The following is a 26,847-nucleotide window of genomic DNA, read 5'->3' as shown; positions in this document are numbered from 1 at the left end:
GCATTTCCCCGCTAAGGTCCAAAAATAACTGAGCAGCGTAAAGGAACCGATTTTAAAAAGTAAAGTTACAAAAATAGCTGAGTCAGTTACAAGTAAATTAAATCATTCCTTTGATTTAAATATTTCTACAGAAGAAACCGGTTTATTAGTACCCCAAAATTATGATGATTTAGGCAGGGAATATGAATTAATCATTAAAATAAAGGATAAAATGAAAACAGTTACATCAATCCAGGGAAAAATTAATATTTTAAGTTTATTACCAAGCAGCTGGAGCATTCAAAAAATTCAAAATGAGTTTAGTGTTAGTATTTAGCCTGTCAATCAAAACTATTAGTAACAAGTGGAATTTTGCCACAAACCGTCAAAAAGAAACCCAACCCAACCCAATTTTAAAAATGGTTTTTCAAAATTTGCTGATTTAAGAGCTAAATTTTGCGTTCTGGCTAGTGGGTCAGGTACTCTCTCTCTCTGTTACCCACCAAAATGTAAAATGTTATCTGCTCTAAAAATGAAATTTGATTATAAAATTCTCTTTCAACCATGGTGTGTGATATAGAAAATGAAACGTGCATGCTGTCACAAAGTGAAAAATGTCCAGGTACTAATGAAATGCTCAATTACTGCAAGAGAGCTAGGATGATTTTGATACTGAAATTATCTTCAAGCAGTGGGTTTCTGTTGACCGTTGTCAACTAACTACTAAAATTCTTCAATTTCAAGAATTTTTAGATAAATTGGAGGGTGGATGTATTGTAAAATGGGAGACTCTCTCAAAATTTTCCTTTTGTGATGCAGGATGAAATCCAGTCATATAATTGGTCAAAAACTTATGCCACAGTATATCCATTTCTCATCATGTAATTTAAAAAAGAAGGAAAATTACATTCAAAGCTACTGTGTGATTAGTGAGTACTTGAAACACAATACTACATCGTTCTTCTGCTTCCAAAAGCAAGTTAAAATAATGTAAAAACACTGTTACAAGTTAAAGATTTTTTTTAATTTTTCTGATGGCTCCTCAGCCAGTACAAAAACAAAAAAAATTCATAAATTTGTGCTGCTTTCAAGAAGATTTTGAAATGGCTGCTGAATGGCCTTTTTTGCCTCATACCAAGAAAAAGGATCGTGTGATGGTATTGGTGGAACTGCAAAAAGGACTGTGACTAAAGCAAGCTTTCAAAGGACAATCAGCAATCAAATTGTTACACATTCTCGAAATGTAAATTTATTGCGACAATATTAAAAATATAACATTTATTTTTTGCTCTAATAAAGATGTTCAAGAGACTGAAAAATACCTCAGTTATCAGGTAATCACAACAGTCCCAGAAACAAGAACATTTCACAGCTCTGATCTAACTAGTCAGAAATGTATTCTGAAAGTCCGGGTGACCTCTGAATCAGAAACATTTACGTTAGTATCGGTACACAAAGACATTAGTAATTCTGATTGCTTTATAGGTTTACCAAACCCAAAATGTAAAAATTATGTCTGCTGCATATATGATGGCAAGTAGTCAATGTAGTATGTCAAAGTACATGTATGTCAAAACACATGAAAATGAAGAGCGATATAGAATATAGTTTTTCCATCCGCAGGGTCCTGGTACTTCATTCAAGAAATCACAGAGGGATAATCAAACATTGGTTCAACTGGAAAATATTTTAAAGATTCTCACGCCTTCAGAGCTTTTTCTATAAATTACTGGAAGAGGACACACTATTACACCATAGATGAATGAGGACTTATCAGTTCTACTCGATAAAAAAATGACAGGAGTACTAATGTTAGTTAAGTTTGTTATCAAAAAATGCAAGATTTGTTCATAACTTCCATTAGCAGGGCTAAAATAAGGTAAAAGTGAATTGAACAACTTGTTAATGTATTGAATTGTTTATCGTTTTGTAACTATTATTTGTCAATCTGTAATTGACTATTAATTATAAATTTATTCATTCTAATGAGTTTAGTTGTAATTTTTATCATCTGAAAAAATACACATCAGTATTTTTGTATACATTGTTTATGATTAGAAGGAACAGTGTTTTTAGCGGTATCATTACTCGTCAATCCCTTTGAGTAACAAAATAAATTTTATATGGTTTATGACAATAAAACGTACTCACTACTGTAAGTAGTAAGTACCACCATTTTCCCACATGTGGCTTCTGGGCCCCAAAAACGGGACATTTTCTAAATCTCACAATTTGATGCAATTTTTTTTTTTTAAGGACACACGGTAACAATCCATTTTTTTTATAAGTACTACTAGTATTTACCTAAGAGTTAGAAGGTAAAAAACAGACCTGTTACCCTTTCATTATTTATTTTGCACCCAAAATTTGAAAAGACAACAATTTTTAAATGTCACTTCAGTAAACATTACAAAATTTGGTTATGTAACAAAATTAAATTTGAGTTCCTAAGCTGAAGTTCCATCTTTACTCTTTCCAAAAAACCCTTTTTGACCTTCTGAAAAAAAATCATTCTAAATAAGAATGCTACAGCTCATGAAAAAAGTGATGAAAATTGGTGTTTTTACCAGTTGGCAAGTTAGAAAATAGTCTATTACTAAAGAAACATTTTTTTTTTTAATTTAAAAAAATGTTTTTTGGTCACTACAAGGTGAGTAGTTATATAACAAATATCAAAATCAAAAATAGTGATGCAGCAGAGATCATTTGTTGAATTAAAATGGAATACCCCACAGTCTTGTATTACATTTATTTGTTTTCCAGAACAAAGAAAAGCAATATTAGACTTTTGGTTACAGGGTGTATATTTACATTAATCAACTTTTATCCTATCTACGTAAAAGTACCCCGATCTCCTGAAGGAATGGCCGCTTGTGGTAGTACTTTTGTTAAGTTTCATAGAAATAGATTTGCGATAATGTAATACAAACCAGTTTGTTGTTGAGAAGTTGTTGGTGTTGCTGGAGATGTTGTTGTTGCTGCTAATCTCGAAAGTATTGATCTTTCAGACATTTGAAGTCGCTGAGCAACAGGAGGAATACGTGCTAAAGTAGCAGGTAGCCTACTAACATCTGATTTCATATCAGATAAAAGTTCTTCCAACTGATTTAACACCTACAATAAAATAAAATTAAAATAAAATTAATATAAACGTCTAAGAAAAGCAACACGTATGTAAATATACCATGAAAGAAAATCGTGTTTTTGAAGGATTAGAATCTTATGAAATAACAGAGGAATATGTTTTGAACCTTAATCTAAAACATGTTCTTTTCTGTGTTATTTCAGTTTATTCATTTGAAATTTTCCATCATTTCTATAACTTTTCTTCAAAATTACTTGCATAAAACAATAAGTTGTAATCCTTTTAGTGTCATAATGCTACTAACTAATTTGTAAAACCGCAGTGAAAATTACAGTGATCTTGCACCAAGTTGGTCTTTTGTGCTTGTACTTAGATCACTTTGGGATTTCATCTAAATTATATTTTACTTTAACCTTTACATAGAATATGAATATTGACAATTATGTTATAATATTTGAAAATCAACTAAAATAAAGTTAGCTTCCAGAATCAGCCAGTTGAGTTTGGTTATTTTCAATGTGCATTTATAATTAGATGTAATTCATTCATTACTTTTTTGTTGTTGTAATTTTAGTGTTTATAATAAAAAAAATGCAGTTTAGGTTTAGTCCAATGTATAAAATTTAATTTGGTTGTTTTCTTTACATGTTTGCTTCCTTTTATTTATATTTTGAATAAATTGATTTTTTTTTGTGAATAAATCACAAATCATCTTTTAAAAAAACCTGTAACCAATTACCTAGCACAACAACTAAATTTTAGATATAAATATAGGTATCCCATTAAGAAATGGAGGAATTTTCAGGACGTATTCTACAATGAAAAAATTCATAATAAACATAAGTTTGTAAACACTTTGTTTTCAAGTTGTGAAAGATGATGATTCTTTCAACTGGTGAAAGATTTCGGTCGAATTGCAGTTCTTCTAATAAAAAGAAGCCCTATTGAAATTTTTGGGACCCAAATTAAGCAGTAGTTGGTAATTCCTAATGTAATTTGAGCTAGGAAATAGGATAAAACATGTCAACAGAACATCATGTTTATAAGATTTTTTTCATTATTTTTATTGGTAGAACAGGACGTGTTCTACCAAAGGTTTCTCAGTTTCTTCATGGAACACCTGCGTATATAATAAAAAATACAGAAATCTACTGTTGACATTCTTTAGGTATAATTTGTAATAAGTGGCTAGCATTAAAAGTGTTAATATAATACTCATACATATAGAGTTAACACACTTAATATGTAAAATTACCTTATGTAAAACCGCATTAGCAGGTTTATTGCCGGCAAGGCTCTCCTTTGACAAATGCTGATGAGATTCAGCAAGACATTCGACCTCTGCGAACCTAGCATTTAGCGACATAGCAGGATGGTTCGGATCTTGCGTTAAATTTAAATATGCCGCTCGCCTGAGCTGTTCTTCTATAACTAATGCTTGTTCCAATAGCTATAAGTAAAAATTAATAAACAATTAGGAAATAGAAACAGAATAATTATACATATAATTGAAAAATGAAGATACTTCTACAAGCAGCATTGTAATTGCTGAAAGGTCAGTACTGTATAACAAACATTAATAATGTAGTACAATCTACAGAATTTAAAGAAAATTCATTCTTTTTCAATAATGAATTATCGTCACTTAATTTGTAGGTCATACTTATAAAAACAATATTGGCAAAAATGAATATTGTGAAATTAAAAATTTTTTTATTGTAAAATTATACAAACTAATATTTAAAACTTCAACATAAATTAAATTCTGTTCTCCATTATCTTCTGTTCTGCAGCAATAACCAAAATTATTTTATACTTCAATTTTCTCAAATATTTGTTTCAAGCAGCCAAATATTTTTTTTTATCTTTGGTGATCTACACAAACCAGTTTATTAACCGTGTTTTTGGCTGTTAACTATAGGAATGTTTCTATGCCTATACCCAAGGAGTAGGGCATGTAAAAAGTGAATTATGCCAACTATCATCCTGATAAAGTGTGGTATCAAGCTGATAACATACTAGTAACTAGCAGGTGAGCTGCTTTGTTATTGTCGATTAATAAAACAGTAACTCTGTTCATGGGTTTAACAAAAACTCTGATCTTAAGAGGGTATTATACAAATGACCAAAGTACTGGTTGAAGTAGTTTGGTCTTTCATATCACGCTTTTTGAACTCCAAATATTTATCTTCTTACACAGGATCTGACTTTATCATATTATGATATAAAACACATATATAGAATATTCTATTTTTTGAGTAAGATTATGAGTCTTAGAATGTAGGTGCAGTTTCCAAAGGTGATAAGAGTATAAATGGATTATTTCCTTACAATTATGGATGTTTCTTCATTTGAAATAGCTCTTTTCCACTCAATGTTATGATGAAGTGCTGAGCAACCAAGCAATCTTCACAATAGAAGGAATTATTTTATCAAGAAGTTATTCAGATTCTGATTTCATAAATTAAAAAACACTGAAAAGTATTTCAAGATGCGACACCTATTTTCCAGATGACCAACTACTATTTGAATCGCATACATCCACAAGACAATTTTAAAAAAATTAATGTGCTCTAAATAATCTACAATACTATTCAAAAATAAAGTTTTCTTAACAGGAAATGCATTTTATCAATCTTATTTTTTACTACGATTTTTAGCAATTCGTAAATTAACTTCAGAAAAGATTGATTGAAAAACATTAATCAGTCAATCATGAACAAGGTTTGTTTATATTCTACTCTGCATACTTGTACAACGGGTAAAATAAAATGATAGTGTTATTATATTCATTGTCTTATCTTACAAATTTATGCAACCTACGCTGTGCAATTTTCATGACATGATGAAAAGATCATGAGTTTTATTCATGAGATATTTTAAGCCTAACCATTAACCCTCTCTATATAAATTCATTCATCTTAGAGTCCTATATGCAGAATCTTACTCTACTGCTGCTAACATACATGCCAATATCATTAGGATTTGTTAATAGCATGTCTGCAACAAAACGAAACAGAACTCATTTATAGATGAAAGAAAAAGTAGAAATCATAGAAAATTGGTCATAAGTTTTACGGATAAACTGTGTATAAATATAAAACACCCGCTAGATATATTATACCATAATGACAGATAAATAAATGTACAGAGTAGGAAAATGAACTATTTCAGACAATAAGAAAAATGGAAACACCACCATGAATTATGTGACAGGTAAACAGCAGTAAAGCAAATTTCAATTTCGTTCAGATAATTTTCGTAAATTTTGATTTTTTTGATAGGAAATTTGTACTAACTGGATTTTTTGTAACATATCGGTTTTTTACTCGCATTGTTGAGTTTCTTTTTAATTTTACTAAATTACATTTTTTAAGTTTTCATCGTTTTCTAAAGCGTTTACCCATGAAACAGTAACATTTTCAGTATCTGTATTGAGATATGTATTTCAGTATCTATGAAATCTACACCTCAGAATATGCACTGGATATCTCTGTACACATGATACAGTGTTTTTAGTTTTCTAATTATCTCGATTTGGCCTTGCACGGTCAGTCCAGATAATCAGCATTACATTATATTCAGAAATAAACTTTTTTTTTTAATAACCTAAAGATATTTAATTTTTAAATGCGTGTTGTGTATTACTTTATCCTTAGCAACAGCCTATTCAGAAATTATATCATACTTCTTATGTGGGTGGGGGAGAACGATCTTTTAATTACGACGGAAAAATTTAACAAATGAGTGATTCAAAGTGTTCACAGTAGGGTAAGGGAAGATTCAACCTGTAAACGTTAAGATGAGTTTGTCATATTAAGATTATATTATTAAATCAATAAAACAAATTACAAAAACCAACAAAAATTACCTTAAATCGTCTAGCGAGAAATTTGTTCTTAATTTCGAGGAAATTTCCTTTACCCACATCCATTTTGAATGGTTCATTAATAATAGCAAAACGTAAATCATTTTGTATATCTTGCCAACGACCATAACCATGTGTAACAATACCGGCAAGTAACCAGTAGTCATGCCTAATAAACAAGAGTAACAAATCATTAATACAAAAGAAAAAAATAACTAAATTTAATTTTGAATGATCCTATTTCAGCAAACTTTATAATTCTAAAAAAAAAGTTACTAAAATTGAACTGATTAAATATTATAACTGACTTACATTAATCGATTTTCTATAAAAATTAATTTTCATAAATAAAAGCTATGTATATTTTATAGCAAAGATATTTTGAACACTTTTTTTACTGTGTATACAACATACAACACATACACATTTTCCTTTAGAATACATGACTGGTCTTAAGTTGTTTTATGACATAATAATAATAATAAAAAAAAAACAAAAAAACAAGGTAAATGGTTTTTTTTAAATAGCAAAACATTTTATATTATTTTTCTTACAGTATCTTTGTTTCTTAAATGTAGTTTTTTGTTTGTTTTTCATATGAATATTCCCAAAGTCTCCAGATATCATGCAGCCTAAGATTTGGGACCCACAGGCAGCCACGTCCCTTGTTTGTGACATGTAGTCTTGTACACACTCAGGCTGACCACACCCAAAACATGTGATTTAACTGAAACCCCATCAGCAAAGAACACAGGTGTCCACAATTTAGTAATCAAATCTGAATAAAAACTACCTTTTACATTGATTTGAACTCGCAACTTTGATTTTTCTGTTTATTTGTTTAAAACATTTTTGCTAGCCAACCACAGATTTTCTGGAAAAGGCTAGAAACCTTTAATTTAAATGCGAACAGTAAAACTTTGTACACTGCACTAGTATCTAGTGCATGTTAGTATAACATAAGCCTACTGCACTTTCATTTTGTATATTAATGATGGAATGTGTCGATTATTGTACAATTTTCTGAGGAAACCTTCATTATGGATAGAAATCCAACACGGAAAAAAGTAGTAACTTTCTAAAATGTTACCTCTTTCATGCTTTAATTCTAATAAGCTGATCATATAACAAGGCAAAAAAAAAGAAGAAAAACAAACCTTCTATGCCATATTTCATATTCACGTCCAGGGACAGCTGCTTTTTCTTCATTAACCCATAATGTATGTAATTCAGTAAAACCTCCATCAGCAATGTTGAACATAAATTTACGTTTTGCTTTATCTTTTTCATCATCTTCCAAACCGGGTACAACACCTTTTTTCTTTTCGCCTTCTTCTTCACCACCCTCAGTTTTCTGAAAAAAAGAAAAGAAAAATTAATATAATTTTTGTATATTAATTTATATGGTAGATATGTTAGATCATCTAGATTAATTAAATTTACATTACAGTAAATTTGATGAATCTGGTGATTATGCATGATTACTGGCAAAATGTTGAAGAATTTAATAAATATTCAGCTACTTATTAAATATACGGGTTATTTACACATTTTCAATATCAACATATTTCATATATTAAAATACCCGAATATAAGCAGAAATTACTGAATTTATTATTATTTTTTTTTTTACCTCCGGGACCATAGTTAGGTATTGCTTCAGAGGATGAGATGAATGACAATTTTTACGACGTGCGAAAATGCCATGTTTGACTGGGATTCGAACCCGGACCTTCCAAATGAATGGCCGAGATGCTACCACTCGCGCTACAGAGGCAAGCTGAATTTATTATAATCAAAACATGACTGTTAATCGGTCGAGGTTAGTGAGTTCAGGTTATGTTTACTTAGATTATGTTGATTCTGTATACTAACGAATTGTACGTATATCAACATAACCTAAGCTTGATAACCTCTTCTAATTAAAGTTAAATATACAAATTATATATGTTAATTGCCATATATTTACTAAATTCTTCAACATTGGAGCGATTACACGTATTACCCGTTCATTATGATAATCACCAGATTAATAGAATTTATCATAACATATACACCAATAAACATGAAAATAAAGTATTTCAAATGGTGGGAATAATTCAACAGTGAAAGGATGAACAGAATATACTTGACTGTAATTATTGAATATTTTTAATAGCCATAGCTTCATTTATGCTCTATCAATAATTTTTTTTATATACCCTTGCCTTGCAGTAGAGGCAAGTTTTTAAAAGTAAGGTTCATTTTGAATTTGCTGCCTACATACTCGATATCAATGATGATACACCCATAGCTCAGTTATTTCAATCCATAGTCGGTAACATTATTTTAGTCATTTTGTTATTAGTTGTTTATATTCGTTTATTTATGATGAGTTCTACAATCTATGATCCTGCTGAAATGTAAAATATACAGTAATCTGATTTTTTATGGCCAGCAAACAATTCTACAGCTGATATTCACAGGCAAATTTTATGAGTACCCTAAAATAAGACAGTGGTGCCATTCATTAGAATGAACATTCATGTTGAAGGTAGCGGCCAGCCCTCGATGATTTCATTGAAAAAATTTAAAGATTTGCAAAAACTTCATCATCTTTGATTTATGAAGATCGACTGAAAAACTGGACTATAAAAAATTATGTGCAGTAAGTGTGATGAAGATGTTAACTGACATGCACAAGGAAAACAATCTTGCTGCAGTATATGAATTTTTGCAGCGTTACAAAAATGAATGTGATAAACTGTTTAATCGCATTGTTATCAGAGATGAAACCTGGTTTTCTTACTCAAACCTGGATTTTTATTTGTAGAGACAAAGCACAGTCAACATGATGGCCTTCAGATCCTCTCATATTTCCCTGATCCATCTGCATCGCATCTTGGTGTTTTTGAATTGAAATTATTTGTACTAGCTGTTTCAGAAGTCTTGAATCTTGTATCTCCACATGTCTAAAGAATCCTAGTCTCTTCTTACACATGGTATCAGTGATGGAATCTAACTTTTTGTACATGACTGTTGGTCTAACTGCCCGTCTGTCTGGTCGTTTTTATTAATGCAGATTCTTCCAATTTTCTGGCGTCTGTCTGTTTTTGATTGTTTGTTCAGGTTTAGAAGACTGTTTTTGCAGCTTTTTATAACTGTGTTAAAGCATATTGTGTTTACTGATCATCAGTTTTTATTGTACGTGTACCAGGTTCATTTTTGAGCTTTAGCTAGTTTATCTTCTTATTTGGAGTGAGGAATTTTCATTTACGTTGTTTGTTATTTCTCTCAGGAATTTAGATTTGGTTACTATTTTGATTTATTTACCGTTTATGTTTCTTTTAATCGTGTTGGTTGTTGGGGCATAATTTCTGTGTTTATTGTCTGTATTTATTTATATACGAATTCCCCTGCAATACTGATGATTGTTTAACCAAGTTTTTTCAACTTCTAAATGTTAACTTAAATTATATATTAACAGCACATTTATTTTATTTTTGGATTCTGATAAAAGTTTGATACATCTGCCACAAAGTTAATATAATGATACATTTTTTTTAAGTTTATATATTCTTTCTTAAAACACAGGATATAATCTAAACACAAATATTATTACTAATACTTTACCTCTTTCTTTTCTGTACTAGATGCTTCATCCTTCTTTTCTTCCTCTCCACTCTCTTTCTTATCTTTATCATCTTTACTTGGCTCTGATGATTTCTCTTTTGCTGTTTCATCAACATCCATTTTTTCATCTTTTTTATCAATATCATTTTCTAATTTACTTTCATCTGATTTCTCCTTATCGCTGCTTTTTGAATCCATCGTTTCCTGTTTAACTTTCATATCAACTGGTGTATCACTCGGGTCTATTTTAATCTAAAATTAAAAAAAAAAAAATGTAGAAACATTTAATTTAAATAAAATAATTAATGTGCTTTAAAAAGCAAGAATGAACATCCACTTTGAATGAAGCAATTTAATGATGAGGTAATTGTGAATTAAAAATTACACACAAATCAAAAGAAAGGAATTTTGTTCAACCTTGTTTTGAAGTATAAAACCCCAAATTATATTATGAGTCAACCGTAAAAGACGAATAGTCTTTTACGTCAAAACGAAGTATGCAAGTGCTGGACGCATACTTATGTTTTTTATGTCACGAGCTCAAATTTTTAAGTGATTTAAAACATCTTCAGATGGCCGGGAATCAGATGCGGACGATCCATGCTCTGGAAAACCATTAACATAAAAAAGTGACAATAATGTTGAGTGAATCAGACTGGATACAGTGCGACCTGATTAACTGTCAAAATGATTACAGAACAATTGAATTTGAACCATACCACAGTCTATCAAATTTTGACAAACGAACTGGAATGAAAAAGGTTTGTGCAAAATTGGTCCCAAAAAACCTCATTGTTGAGGTTTTTTGTTCACAAAAGGTTCACAGAAAAACAACAGGGTGGTAGAGTACTGCAATCTTCTAGGGTAAATTGAAATGATCCTGGCTTTCTAAAAAATGTTATTACTGGTGATGCATCTTGGATATTTGAGTATGACCCAGAAACAAAACGCCTGAGCAAGGAGTGGCACACATCAAACTCACCATGTCCCAAAAAAGTAAAAATGAGCAAATCAAAAATAAAAACAGTGCTTATTTGTTTCTTTGATAGTAGTGGCATTGTCCATAACAAGTTTTTGCCTACAAAACAGACTGTAAATCAATATGCTTACTGAGAAATTCTTTAAAGACTGCAGAAAAGAGTTGCTCGTGTGAGACCAGCCATCAAAGACAACTAGATCATGACAATGCAACTTGTCACACTGCACTCTCAATTAATGAGTTTTTGGCAAAGAAAAACATTCCTGTAGTTCCTCAACCACCTGACTTGATTCACCAGACTTTGAGTTCCTGTGAATTTTTCCTGTTCCCAACTTAAAAAAACACTTCAAAGGACACCATTTTGGAACAGTAGAACACATAAAAAAATGTAACTGACCATCTGAAGAATATATGAAGAGTGGAAAACTTTGAATCATTGTGTAGCTTCCCAAGGGAACTATTTCAAAGGTAACAGAGTCCAAGTATAATTGAATTGTAAATAACAAGTTTTTCTGAACCAGTCTCATTACTTTATTTACAGACCTTGAATCATTACTGGTAACATTTAAATATAATGTGATATATGATTACAGACTGACTGATAAAAGAGACTAAACTATCCCCACTCTATCAGGCATCCAGATAGTGTAAAGAATATTTAACATGCAACAACAAAATACTTGTTCTTATGGGAGCAGGAAGCTCACATAAATTCATGAGCACTTGGAACATGAACAATTGCAGACTATACAGAATAGTGTCTCATATATACGCTTGCTTATGAGAACTAATAAATATATATATAAAATTGCTTATATACCTCAGTCTTAACATCCCCGCTATTCTTTGTACTAAGATCAATTGTCGATGGTTCTTCTTCTTTTTTGATATTTACTACATCACCATCCTCTTTAATTGTTATCGATGCTGATGTGACTAACACATCCTTTTCTTTTTCATCTTTAGCATCTTTTTCTTCTTTAACTGTTATCACTTCCTTTTCTTCAGTCTGTAAGTATAAAGAAATATAAAACCTGTTACTTCAGTCAAATATATGTACAAAATTCCAATTTCATCAGAACTCATAACCAATAACAAGCGTAAAAAACACAGGAATTGTTTTAAGAAAATCTTTAATCGTAACATAACATTAATAATCTATATCAGAAATACAATAATCTATCTGATCTTATAAATATATAAAATAGTTTCAAAATATTTCTGGAATTGCCTTATACGGTTTAAATTCAACCATAAGAAGGAAATTTTTGATTTTTATATTAGCAGCCATTATGATATATCCGCATCAAATGCTTCTTGTTTGTATACAATATATTAAAGCTGTTTCTTTCTTATTTGTATGTTGCAGTGAAAAATGTCACTAATTGAGCAACGTTTAAACAAGCTTATGGAGAATTAGCAACATAAAAAAACAGTGGTGATTTACAATTGGCAAAAGAATTTTTAGTAATGATTGTATTAATATTGAAGATGACATTTAAAGTATTTGCCATCTACCTACTACACAAATAAGACTATCGAGCACACTGTTTAAGCGATAGAACTATCAAGGAAATAGTTTCAATAATTGGGATATTTGTTGGAAGTAGCCAAAGTATTCTTCATAATGATAAGAACACGGATCACATTTTTCAATACTGTTACAAAATATCTACAGATCAAGATTTTCTGAGCTAGATCATAATAGGAAATGAAAAATGGTGTTTTTATATGATCCACAGACAAGAAACCAGTCTTCAGAGCGAAAAATCAGCATCATCTTTATGATCACAGAAATTTTGTTTGGATAGAAACAAAGGAAAATTATGTTGGAAGTTTTTTATTTTATTTGCAAGGTATTGTTTATTATGAATTCAATCCTTACGGGCAGAAACTGAACAAAGAAATTGTACATCAATATCCTTCACTGTTTATAGAATGCAGTTAGAAGAATCGCACTGAAAAATGGGAAACACTGACCATTGGTTGTCACTTTCCTTTCCCATTAACAAAAAACTTAACACGATCATCACAAACTGTTGAAAAGCAGGTATTACAGGGTTTATGCCACCGGGATAAACATTCATTGCATCTGAGAATACTCACACAATTTATACAGTTATGGAATTTTACATATTACGCAAAAGTTTTATCAAAGGGAATAAGCAAAAAATGTTTTACTAAGGAAATTATTAAAACTGGTGATACCGAAAACAAGTTTTACTGCAGTCCTTTATGGTTACTTATGCCAAGTGCTTGGGCTTTAAAAGCTCAAGTGTGCTGTGTACCTTCAAACCTCTTACAGTTGAGAAAATATGGTAATTATGTTATACAATTTTTAAGGTTATTGATATTTTATAATATTCATTCAGATTTCAAAAATAAACCAAATAATTAGTATTTCTTTAATATTATTGTTTTGAGTAACAAAAACTTCAGTCTAATCTGATGAAATATGTCAATATATCAGTAAAACTAAACACAATTCAAAGAATTACCTTAAGTATTGATAGAGTATCTAAAAAATTAAAAGTACACTGATCTAATACAAGATTATAAAAAATAAAATTCAAACAAAGAGAGAAATCAAAACATAAATAATTACTTCCGATAAAATTTGCATATAAAAAGGTAAATAAATTTGCAGAATAATAAAAATAATATGATCTTTTCATAAAAGAATTTTTATGCTAACTGCTTTTCTGAAGAAAATACTCAAAAAACAAAATAACTTTTATTTTTAAAGAAGAAACCGAAGAAGTATTTTGCTGTTCTTGAGCTGGTAGCGGTGAAAGAATTAAAATAAAGAAATCAATATTAAAAGAAAAATTATATATAAAGAATAAATTTCAGTCAAAACAAGATACCTCTTTATTATCTTTGTTTTCTTCATTATTCGATGACGATGTAACAGCAGTAGGTGCAGGTGACGGTGCAGCACTGGTCGCCGGTGTCGCTGAACTACTTGTCGCAGGAGTTGGTGTACCGCCTGCTGCAGCATCAGCAGTTTTAATCGGCTCTACTGGCTTTCTAACGAGTTCTGGCATACTATAATATCCATTTATATGTTCAAACTCCTGGACCTATGATTAAATACGAGAAAGATCTCAGGCATATGATGTTACAAGTTAATAAATTTAAATAAAAAAAAGAAATTGCCGCTCATAATAGTTAGCATTAATGTTTAAACACTATGCAATCTATTTTTAGCGTTTTTCATTTATTTTAGTCATTATTTTTAAGTTCATGTTTTGCAGGATATATTCACTTGTCTAAAATTACGTAGGGTGTCTGTGAAAGATCTTTATAACTTTGAATTTAAAAAATATATGTACTACATGCAATTGCGATTGTTCCACAGCAAAATAATTTAAAGTTGTTTCTTAATATGAAGTTCACAAACATTCAACACATATTTTTAATCAGTAACGTGTATAATGTCTAGGCAGTAATTCAACTCTTGCCAAGTACGATGCAATATGTCAGTATCAATGTTAAGAACACAGTGAGTGAATGAATGAATGAATAAATAAAATAAACCTTTATTTCCCTTGTACAAAATGTGACATAAAAATAAGAATTACAATATATAATTAGGAAACATAATACCTGCTAAGTATAACCTATGCACAGGCATGAGCCACTTCACAAAATATTTCTGAAAAGGGAATATAAAAATTATTTTTAAAATAGTAGAACTAAAAGTTTTAGCTGTTAAAGATTGAAATCAATTAAAATTTTAACTTATTATCTTAGAAAAATGATGAAAGAATATAAAAAAATTGAACATAACAACTGAACACCCGTAACTGTACTTTTAAATTCAACATTCTAGATTTAATAAAATCAAGGAAATACAAGAATATGAAGATGATGCACATAATATTTATATTGTTGTACAGTTTTATGATTAGTATATTGTAAAAATTGGAGTAAAATGGATGTTGTTATATATGTATATTAATACTACTTTGCAACAATATAAAATAATTCTAAATAATTTTAGTAATATTATGACTATAATTAATGTTATAAACAAAATATTTATAAAAAACAAAAAATGAAGTTTCATCTTTGTACATTAAGTTAATTTAAATCTTTAACAAATTAATATATTAAAAATTTGATACTACCATGGTTTTTTAGCAGGAGGGCTACAAGTTAGTAGTTTTCTTGTCTTCCGATTAGACTCGGGATTCTATCCTTATTATTCATAAATAAATACCTACTAGGACTATTACAGATCGAATTACATAAATCTTTTATTAGCGATGGAAGGAGTCTAATGACAAACAAATGAAAATAAAACAACGAAAAAATTACCTTACCTTCTTTCTAATCAGCGACATAACACCGATACGTGTTAGAACATGTTGCCTACTAAGACCCTCTCTTGGAACACCATCGGCGAACGTCTCGGCATTATCAGCACCGGGTTCACATAAATGTCTCATGAATAATGACACGTACGCCTTGAAGTTCTTCTCAGATTTACCGCGAAGATCTCTTACAAGCCTGGAACACCTGCCATACTAGCAGTCAACCTGTGGATCACAGCCTCACCACACTTCCCAGTCACGCGATTTAAATTTGTAAAAAGTAATCCACACATACACACAAGCGTACTCGATCATCATACTTTAATTAAAAATGTAACTTTACAGTGAAATCTCCCATTTAAATTTATAATTACTAAAATATTTGATAACTTCACAAAATTAATTTAATATTTTATACTAAGAGCAAGGGGAAATATGGTAATTTTTTTGTTTATTTACTGTCAACATTTCATTCAGTAGATGTCTTACAACTCGACATATTTTTATAAAATTCAACTAATTTAGCTCGTTTTTTCAATTCATTTTGATAAAACCCTTTCATTTCTGTGTGTGTGAGAGAGAGAGATTGAGAGGGGGGAGAGAGAATGTGTGTATATATGTATCATCTTCAACAACAGAAAAAATGTTAACATGCTGACATATAAGAGTTTCTCATAAACATTCAGAAAGGAGAACTTCCATCCTTAATAGGAGGTTTCACTGTAAAATTTATTTATTAAATATATTGTATTGTTTTAAAAATAAGTTAAATTTTTTTTTATAGAATTTCATCGATAAGCATTTTTGTTTATATTGCTGCCATCTTCACACACTTTTAGTAAGTGCAAGTTTATGATGTTTAAAAATAGAATTTATAAAACAATTGATACATCTGCAACTACAACAGTCAAGCAGGAACCATCCAGATTTATCTACTGAAAACTGTATTATTCTCCCTTAATTAATCATTATTTTATGAGCAAATTCTTTGGGTCTGTTAGTATTTTTTGCATTTCTGGACTTAAATAGTAAATATTACATTTAATATCAAACTGAGGAAAACATTGACTAAGCATTGACATTGAATTCATGAAAATTAATAGAATTTTATAGTCAAAGTTGAAAATTACTGTACAACCAAATAAATATTAAATACACTGAAGGCTAATTTACCTGGCATTATTTAAATAGAAAAAAAATTACCATTTGAAGATAATAAAAACTAACTGTAAGTATAGTACTTTTTTTTTTAGTAAGCTGAAATTCAGATGAATTTCTTTAAAACAAAACTGAAAGGGCAACAATGTTTATCCAGTATAATGAAGTACCTACTTTTTTATAAACAGAAAAGTTTATAATTTTGTTGAAAGGATTATAATGCTAAAAAAATGTATCAATACCGAAAAAATTTTCAGTTACATTTTTTGCAGTTAAGTCCTTCAACAGTAATTATCATGTACAGAATTTCTCAAAGTCCCTAAGGAAAAATTTATGTTGAACGATCAGAGGACACAGGAAGGTATAATCCTTTGCACAATGAGGTGCCGTTATGAGAACAACTTATCAGCACCCAGGCACAAAATTACTATAGCAAATAATTAAAAATTAAAATTTACTATCACTTTAACTCTATTAAATTAAAATACTTAACTCTCGGAAAAGTATATAGGATCTGAGAATCCTAAAAAGTCAATAGTTTTTTTTTTATAAAAAAAATGTGACTAACTACAATTTCAATCAAAATTTCACAAATCAGATATAGTCTAAAACAGGTGAATGAGCTTCTTGGCAACTCTACTGTCTCATTGTTTTAGTTTTATACGGATATAAAAATAAAAACTGTCACACATGTGACTGCCAAGGTATGAGAGAAATGTACGATGTTAAATTCATATTATTTTAACCCTGATCACCTCAATGAATTGTATTTTAATATTTTTATTAATTTCCTCATTTATTAAAATAAATATTAAGAAAGAAAAAACAACCACCGTACCCTAAACCACCCCACCAAACGACTGCTTACCTGTAATTGGGCGCAAGCCTGCAGGAAGCAGTACTATCCCTAAAAAAAAAAGAAAGAAAGAAAGAAAACTAAAACTATTAACAAACGTTAAAAGAGATATAATAATTTCTTACAATACATGCTCACATTCGTTTTATTATACACGAATCATTTTACTAATTACACACCGATAGAAATTCAATAACAACCACAACAAAATAACAAACAAATATGTTACGTCAAAATTAATTTTGAATTTTGATTCATAAATTAATATGTTTTTCTCTTTTATATTTGTGAAGAATTTTTATAACAGATTAATAAAAAAATTCAATACTGGACACATCAGGATTAAAATATATGATGTTTATTCCAGTTAAATCGGTAAACAAATATAGTAAAAAGATAAATTGATAATTTACCATTGCGAATTGAAGGCATCTTGTGGTGGCATTCCGTATCTCATTATCGCATTTAAGAACGCTTTACGTTGCCTTGCATTGAAGCCCAATACCTGTAAACGATTAAAGGATTTTAATACACTTATTTTCACAACTTTTTTTTAATTTTGTCTGATTTAATGCATCTCTCCATCCAGTTTTATTCTGTACTCTTCTCTCGACTACTTGTTTCTTATATTCCGATGTTAAAGTCTTTTAATATCTATACCTTCTTCTAGAACGGAATTGAATAAACACAATGTTTCTTTGACCTGTTGGCTTGTATTTACAATATTTTGATACATACATCATCTTTTTCTCTAATCTGTCTTAAAACTTTATTCTCCTGATTTTCTTAATCTAAATTCTAGTAAGCCCTTACTTACCTTTCAGTGCCATAACAATACATCACTTTGTATAAAAATTGGTACATACAACATGTATGTTAAAATGTCAGCAGTTATTTCATGAAAGAAAGAAAAAGACTTACCGTGAGTGAACATACTGTAATAACAAATGGCTGAAAGCATTTAGATAACATTCGATGTTTACAAACGCTGCTAAGAGTTCATTGTTTAAAATCAGTTGGAAAAAAGATCTTAACATGTGAGGAGTATTATTTTTTTCCTATTGATATATGGAGAAGTAAGGTAGTAATAATAATAATAATAATAATAATAATAATAATGAAATTCTGAATGAATTATGTAATGGCAGATCTTCTAATAATATGGCTAACACTAAAAAGTGCTAGTTGTATAATAAATAGATCTTCTGCCTATTTGATCTTAACATAGTGTTAAAATTCATTATAATTACTAAAGGAAGATAGCGTGTTAAATTTTTATTTTATAATTCCTAAATCTACATTTGATATCAGCACATTTCTTTTCAGCAGGAAAGCTCTCTTTGCTTCTGCCTGTTTGCTTTTCTTACCGCTTCATTCATCCTTTGCAGTTTCGGTAAAGTTGTGTTACTTGAACATTCTTTCTGTTGTATTTTATTTATACTTCCTTTGCGCTACACAAGATTATTTTCAAATTGACATCTCTTTAATAATAAATCTATAACATTTATTAATTCTTCTAACTCGACCTATTTTTGCTATTCTTGCTTTTTCCTATTTTAGTGTTATTTTCCCTTAAAATAACACAATAAATCTTTATTTTTTTAATGAAAATAATAAAAATTGATATTTTATAGATAATATATTAAATTCAATAAATCAAATAAGTATCTGAAGAAGCTGATAACGATATGTACAACAGCATTAAATTTAATAAAGGAAGCATTTCATTTTTTATATTTTTTATTAATGATTTACATAGTAACGAGATAAGTGAGGTTTGAACTGTGGTAAACATTCTGGGGATCATAAGAAAGCTGCAGTTAAAAATTGGTAAAATAGTTTTCACAGCTGTCAGGATCAAACAAAAAACACACTGTCTCTATTAAGTAGCAATACAATTTGGGTATTGTAAAATTGATCACCTAGATTTGAACGATACAGAAACGTCACAATTTACTTGCGATATCAAAAAAATATCTTTTAACAGGTCAAAAACACTATAAACATTTCCTTACCTCAATATTTCCACCAACTCTAGCCAAAAGTGGCGGTAAAGGACGGTCCTTTTCTTCTCGTCTTTCTGGACGTCTCTTTTTACTGCGACCTCCTTCGACTGTAAATAAGTAAAATGAAGAATGAGCTACTTTACTTAATAGATCAGTAAATATATTTGATTAGCCACCTATTTTGCATTCCGGTAGTAAAATTACATAAAAATAATAACTGAATATAACAGAAACAGAGCAAATACACAAAAAGGAAAGAAGAGGGACAATCATTTCTCCTGGTTGAAAAATCAACAGGAAAATTAGATTAGTTTATATAAAAATATCAGTTTCTTTTAAATTTATACATTAAAAAAAAAAAAAAACATTTTTGATATAAATTATGATTACTTTTAATTTTGAATTTTTATTTGTTTTTTTTTTTTTTAAATGTAATAAAATAAATAAAAGGAATTCTTAAAATAAAACATTGAACTAGGTATTTATAGGATATCTTTTTTATGAATTTTTAAAACTAAAGAAAATTAGCTTACTTATTTGATTACAAAACAATAATGAATATATAAGAATATGTTTTAATACCTTTCAGATATTATAATTACAGGAACTATTTTGGAATAGACAAAGAATTGATAAACTGCTAAGAAAAATGTTTATCTTGAACTGAGGTCAGTTACTGCATTATTCAAAAAATTATGTTATCAAATTAAGCAATCTACAAATAAGTAATGTTTCTCTTTTTTTTTATGTTTTTCAAAAACTTCCTTTTCATTTATTTCCTCCAACAAAAACAGACTGAAGCCCAATTATAGTTAATTACTAAGTTACACACCTAACACCAATCTATTAAATCGGCAATTAACTGATCAAGGCAATCAAAAAACTGCTTAAGGTATATACGCTTTGAACAAAAGATATATTTAAAAAAAACTCTGTTACACAATATGTAATATGAAAACAGAGCATACCTAAAGATCGAATACTGAGATTTAACTTAAGAATTAAATTAATAAAAAATTCAACTTAAAAAAAGAAAACTAACTTACCGTCATTCTTTTCATCATATTCATCATCTTCTTTATCATCATCTGAAACGAATGATAAGAAAAAAAAGTTTAAATTATCAATTAAGTGCTTAAAAAATAATAATTGATATCAAACTGATCCATAAAAAACTGTGAACAGTTTCAAAAGAAATTACTATCAATAAGCTACAAAATTAAACATAAAAAAAAAAAAATTAATAATCAGCAGAATCTCCATAACCAGTTTATAACAATATGAAAATACAAGTGATTCAAAAAGAACTTCCCAATTTTAAAAGCATATAATAATTAATTTAGATAACTTACAGATTCAGTTGAGGTCTTATTTCAAGCAAAGCACATCAACTTTTGACTCACGTAGTTCATAAATACCGAATTTGACCACCAGTGCTGTTACCAGTGTTGTTAAAAATGTATCCATTACTGATGAAGAACATGCTTTGTTTTGGTTTTACAATTTGCAGTCAACAAGTGCAGTTTGAACATAATTTTTGTAAACTACGGTAGAGAGCTAAAACTAGTAGGCATACAATACTGTTGGCACCAAACCTTCATCGACACGGGTTGTTCTGTTAAACATACAAAATTACCAGGATGCCAACAGCATCCTTAAAGCTACTGTGGAACAACTCTGAGAAAGGTTTACACATAATCTTGACGTGTGTCAAGTGAGACTGACATTCCACAAATGACCGTTTGGCATGTATTACATAAACGATTGCACTTGAAGCCGTACAAACTAACTGCTGTTCGATACTTTACAAGAAAAAGTTGCTCGGTTGCAGTTTTATGTGAAAATGATGGATAGAATTGTAGACGATGTAATTTTTAATGATGAGTCAACGTTTCAAATCAATGGCAAGGTGAATACCCATAAATGTTGAATATGGGGTAGCAAAAACTCACATGAAACTGCAGCACATTTGTGATAGCCCTAAGGTAAATCTTTTTTGTGCCCCAAGCAAACAGACTGTATGTCCCATCCTTCTTCCAGGGGATAAAATTTTTTAATTCCTCAGTTAGATGCCATTACTATCAGAAAGATGGGACACCACCTCACTACCAACTAGAAGTTCAAAATTTTCTTGATATTCTATTTTCAGGTCATTGAATTGAACGAGAAGGTCCAATTGCACGGTAACCTTGATCCCCAGATTTTAACCTACCATTATTCTTTCTTGTTGAGGTTTCATTAAAGATCAGGTTTATGCGCTTTGCCTGCTAATCTTGTTGAGCTGACTTTGAAGTGACACCACAGCTGCAGAGATAACGCCTGATTTGCAGGCTACAGTTTGGAATGAAATTGACTTCAAGTGCATGTATATTGCATTACAAATGGAAGCCATATCAAATCAAAGTCAATGTTGAGTGACAAACTTGTGTTTTTCTATGACATGAGAACTTAACCAAATCTGTAAGTTATCTCGATAAATTTTTATATGCTTTTAAATTTGTGAAGTTCTTTTTGAATCGCTCGATATAAAAGATGAGGTCTGTTCAAAAATTGACAAGAAATTTGTTAAAAATAAAACAAGCAAAATATACAGCAGCTATTTGCAGCATATCATCTCATTATACACATTCAACCAGCTGTCCATTATGTATGGTGCTGAAAATGTAATGGTTGATTACACGTGCAACTGTCACATTATTATTCACTGATAATTTATTTTTTCCTATTAAATCTTTACAAATAAAAGTCAATGTTAAACAAGTCTCTGTAGGATACAATTTCCTTTTTTTTTTCCATCTGATGTACATAATGCCACCAAGATCCATCAGTAACAGTCATATTTAAGATATGTATAAAATTTATTTAAACACATACTGCTTTTTCCTTCACATTAATTACTCTAGCAGAGATCTCTGGATCATTAGAACACCCCTTTATAAAATTTCATTTAAAAAATATATCAGATGATGATTTCATATTTTCATACTCTAAAATGTTTTTTAATCGATTGGTAATATGTCTTAAATTATGATTTTTCAATACATTTCATAAAATATGTTTTGATGGAATGTTATAAACACAAAAAAAAATCACTACCTAGAAAAAAAAAACAATTTTATAAAGAATTACATTTTGCCATTAGGATGCTATTTGCTAAACCATTTGAACGAATTGCACGAAAATAATTTTGTTAATAACATCACCAAAGAGACCGGTAAGAAAAATTCAAAGGGGAATGCACCTAACACCACAACCTCGCTTTAGTGGAAATAAAAACATTATCTAAATTACACCTATAAATGATTTAATGTAAAATAAAGGATTTTATTTAAATCATAACATAATTAAACAGATCATATGGAGTATGCTGTTAACATTTGTTTGGAAAAATAAAACGAAACTGTAAAAAAAAATGATAGAAGAAGCATTATAAAGTTTTAAATAAAATACAAATGGAAACGGTTTTAATATTATTTTTCTATGACCGCATTAATAGTCCATTATCAAAGTCTCTTCGATTGGACTGCCTGGGCCTTGTGGTCCTCCCAGTACTTTTTCATATGTTCCCTCTCTGTGCCCTTTCTAGGGTTGAAATTGTTCGTTTTGTGAGTTTTTGTACTTGATTTTGCCGTTTAATTTTATTTTATCTGCGGCATCTTCTGGTGTAAGGCTGATTTCCTTCAGATCCTCTCTTATTTCTCTGATCCACCTACGTCCTGGAATATTTTGAGTCGAGATCGTACTGTACTAGCCATTTCCAGTCTTGAATCTTGCATCCTCATATGTCCAAAGAATCCCAATCTCCTCTTACGCATGATATCAGTGATGGGTTCTAACTCTTAGTACACACCTTTGTCGGGCACGATCCACCAGCCTCTCTGTTTATTGACACAGGTTCTTCAGATTCTTCTTTTGATTTTCTGGAGTCTGTCTGTCTTTGATTGTTTGTTCAGGTAGAAGAGTGTTTCCGCTGTATAAGTGGCTTTTGGTTAGATATCTGTGTTGTAGAGTCTTATTTTTTCATTTTTTATTTTACGCGTACCGGGTTAATTTTTGAATTTTAGTTAGTTTGTTTCTCACTATTAGGATTGAGTTTTTCATTTAGGTTATTTATAATTATTTCTCTGAGGTATTTAAATCGGGTTACTCTTTCGATTTTATTAACATTTACAGTTACTTCTTTTAATCGTGTTGGTTTTTGGGGCACAATTTCTGTCTTTTCAAATCATATTTTAAGGCCACTTTTATTTGCAGGTTACAGTTTATATTGATAAATAAAAATTATTAATGAAATAACGATCATATCACTGTGCAAATGCCGATAAATAAGATTGGTACACTCAAATAAAAATTTCACTGACATATTGCTCGAGTATAATTATGCAAATGTAAAATTGATGTATGAAAATACTTCTGACTTTCCTAATTAGAAGCTATTCTTTAAAATATCTTCAAACTTCAGTAATAGTGTTTGTGTAAGGAAATTATTTTATTTAATTTTAAATTGAATAATCAGTAATTTATCAAAGCATAGAAACAAAAGCATAATATGATCCTTTCTTAATAGCTGAAATAGTACGATGTAAAATTAAAAAATACACATTTAAATATTAGCAGATGAAAGAAATGGCTGGCTAACTCAGCAACAGTTCTTTGAGGTCTATAAAAGTAAGTTGATATCACACTACAAAAGCGCCAAAATGTGATGACAACTACACTGAGAAATAAATTAATTGTGAAAATAACCTGTGTATATAACTACTTAATGTCGTTTTTGAGTACCCACTCTACAGACGATTTTGGAAAAGCCCTCCAAAATTAAAGTTTTTGGAATAAAGAATTCATAAATTTCAGCTACGAATAATGCTTAAGAGGATGACTAATTTTGTTTCACTTCAAAGTATTTATATATAGGCAGTGAAGAATTTATTTATATATTAAGTAAAAGTTGTACGCCATTTAAAGAGGAATTTTTAAGCTAAGAACTTCTCTTTGTAATGAAGAGTTTCCTTCTCTTCCTCTTTTAATTTAATCAGAAATTTCTCACAGTAAAGTTAAGTACATGGTGATTCAAAGAAACGGGAAATTTTTTAAAGTTGTGTTGGTAGCCGTGGGCGATTGGTACCACTTGATAAGTGGCGTCAGCCTCTCTAACCTAACCTGTCATTTAGTTGTCATGGATCCTTGGAGTGGTGCGCAACATGCATTTCCTATCAAAGCGTTTTACAAAAACAATGTCAGTGTGAAGGGAGCGCGTAGAGAATTTTTTGAAACCTGTTGTGGAACAACAAAAGAGATTTCCACCGATTCTTAACACAGTCTGGTTTCAACAAGACGGAGCAACGTCACATACTACACGAATATCGATGGCAGCTCTACGCCGACTGTTTGGACAACGTGTCATTTCACGAAATGGTGACATTTGATGGCCTCCCAGATCGCCTGAACTCTCAGCTTGCGATTACTTTTTGTGGGGTCACTTTAAAAGCAAAGTGTTCCACAGTAGACCTGCTACAACAGAAGAACTGAAGGCAAAGATCCGAGAAGCAATTGCGGAAATTCGAGTCGAGATGTTACGTCAAACCACGAACAATTTAACGAAGAGACTTCGTGAGTGTTTACGTAGAAGGGGAGGTCACCTGCAAGACATCATCTTTAAAAAACAAACTGAAATGTATGTATATTAAAATGGCAACATTTGTACAATTACATGAAATAAAATTCATTTTCTATTAACGTTATTAAATTTTTTAAATTTCCTGTTTCTTTGAATCACTCTGTATATCTAAAAAGTTACATCACTACTCAAGAACAAACATTACAACAGGAAGAATTGCAATTTAAAAAATATAAATGAAATATAAAAACTATTGTCTTTTTTGGGGAGGGGGTGAATATTAAATAAAAATCTGTGATCTTAAGAAAAAAACTTTGTAAGAAAATGTTTTTCTAAAGTGCCCCAGTATAAATTTAAAATTTTATTTTGACCAAAACAACCCGTGCTCCTTTTTCTAATTTTTGCAAACATTTAATACATTCTTTCATCTTGAAAGTAGTATACATCTACAAAGTTCGAAGAAAATCAATCACTGGGTTCCAGAGTTATAAGACCAACATATATGCAAATAAACATCTGACTGACAAAAATTTTTTTTTGGATTTGGAACATTAGAAATTTTTTTTTTACTGGCTTATAATCTACTTGAATCTATTTTTTTAAATGTTCCCTTAAGGCACAAAACTTAAAAAGGACCAATTTTTTTTACCAATCTATATAAGAATTTGTTTTTACAGCAATAGTTTAGCTGCAAGTGTCCCTATAGTCAGGAAAGTAATAGAAAAGAAATGTTTAATTCACAAATATAATAACAATTAAAGGCTATTATATTTACCAGATGGTGCAGAAAAGTCAGAATTATAATCTGAAAGATTCTCTTGCCAGCTTGAATCAATATTTTCTCTCGCATCAACGACACCTCCATCATTGTAATTAACCTAGAAACAGAATTAAAAAAATTCTGTGTAATTCAATTTTTATATTATATACCGTGCAAGCACATGTGCATACACAAAAAAAAATTAGGGTTTCCACTGAATTTTAATTCATTTTTCCTGACCGATTAGAAAAAATTTCCCAAATCATAATGTTATGCTACTGCTATTTACGATGAAAAATATATACATTTTTTATTTCTTTATGCAGCTTCTACATCCCCATAGCTGTCGAACTCGTGCCTTTTTTATTATTACATTCATTTTTAAACTTTATTTTTTACTAATTTTTTTACAATAAACATTTAAAATTACATTATTTTTTGTGATAAATTGTTTCAGTAAATTACATTGCAAATTTTTATAAAGTATAAAAAAAAACAATATTAATAAGTTTCTTGTATAAAAATGAACATCACGATAACTAAAAGTAACACAGATAAGATAAGAAATAAAAACTAACTAAAAATAATTGGCTTACACCTAATATTGA

General features: G+C 29.8%; 1 protein-coding gene across 12 annotated transcripts in view; it reads right to left on the bottom strand.

Moving 5' to 3' along the window:
• Nucleotides 1-26,847, bottom strand: part of Mi-2 (chromodomain-helicase-DNA-binding protein Mi-2 homolog) — a 161,370-nt gene that overhangs the window by 5,926 nt on the left and 128,597 nt on the right. For 6 of the 12 annotated variants that reach the window (XM_075381508.1, XM_075381512.1, XM_075381509.1 and 3 more), the window contains exons 25-37: nt 26,255-26,357; nt 20,909-20,950; nt 19,872-19,969; nt 18,270-18,361; nt 17,869-17,907; nt 15,852-16,047; nt 14,391-14,606; nt 12,344-12,532; nt 10,545-10,796; nt 8,090-8,286; nt 6,936-7,101; nt 4,320-4,514; nt 2,910-3,093 (exon numbers count right to left, since the gene is read on the bottom strand). In XM_075381508.1, the coding sequence (XP_075237623.1) occupies nt 2,910-3,093; nt 4,320-4,514; nt 6,936-7,101; nt 8,090-8,286; nt 10,545-10,796; nt 12,344-12,532; nt 14,391-14,606; nt 15,852-16,047; nt 17,869-17,907; nt 18,270-18,361; nt 19,872-19,969; nt 20,909-20,950; nt 26,255-26,357 (1,969 nt within the window). The remainder of the gene's footprint in view (nt 1-2,909; nt 3,094-4,319; nt 4,515-6,935; nt 7,102-8,089; nt 8,287-10,544; nt 10,797-12,343; nt 12,533-14,390; nt 14,607-15,851; nt 16,048-17,868; nt 17,908-18,269; nt 18,362-19,871; nt 19,970-20,908; nt 20,951-26,254; nt 26,358-26,847) is intronic. The other 6 variants (XM_075381516.1, XM_075381517.1, XM_075381518.1 and 3 more) reach the window with 3 other exon arrangements.

Source organism: Lycorma delicatula, chromosome 13 (genome assembly GCF_047948215.1).
Source record: "Lycorma delicatula isolate Av1 chromosome 13, ASM4794821v1, whole genome shotgun sequence".
In the NCBI taxonomy this organism is placed as follows: Eukaryota; Metazoa; Arthropoda; class Insecta; order Hemiptera; family Fulgoridae; genus Lycorma; species Lycorma delicatula.
The sequence above is the reverse complement of the archived record's forward strand: the minus strand, read 5'-3'. Positions and strand labels throughout refer to the sequence as shown.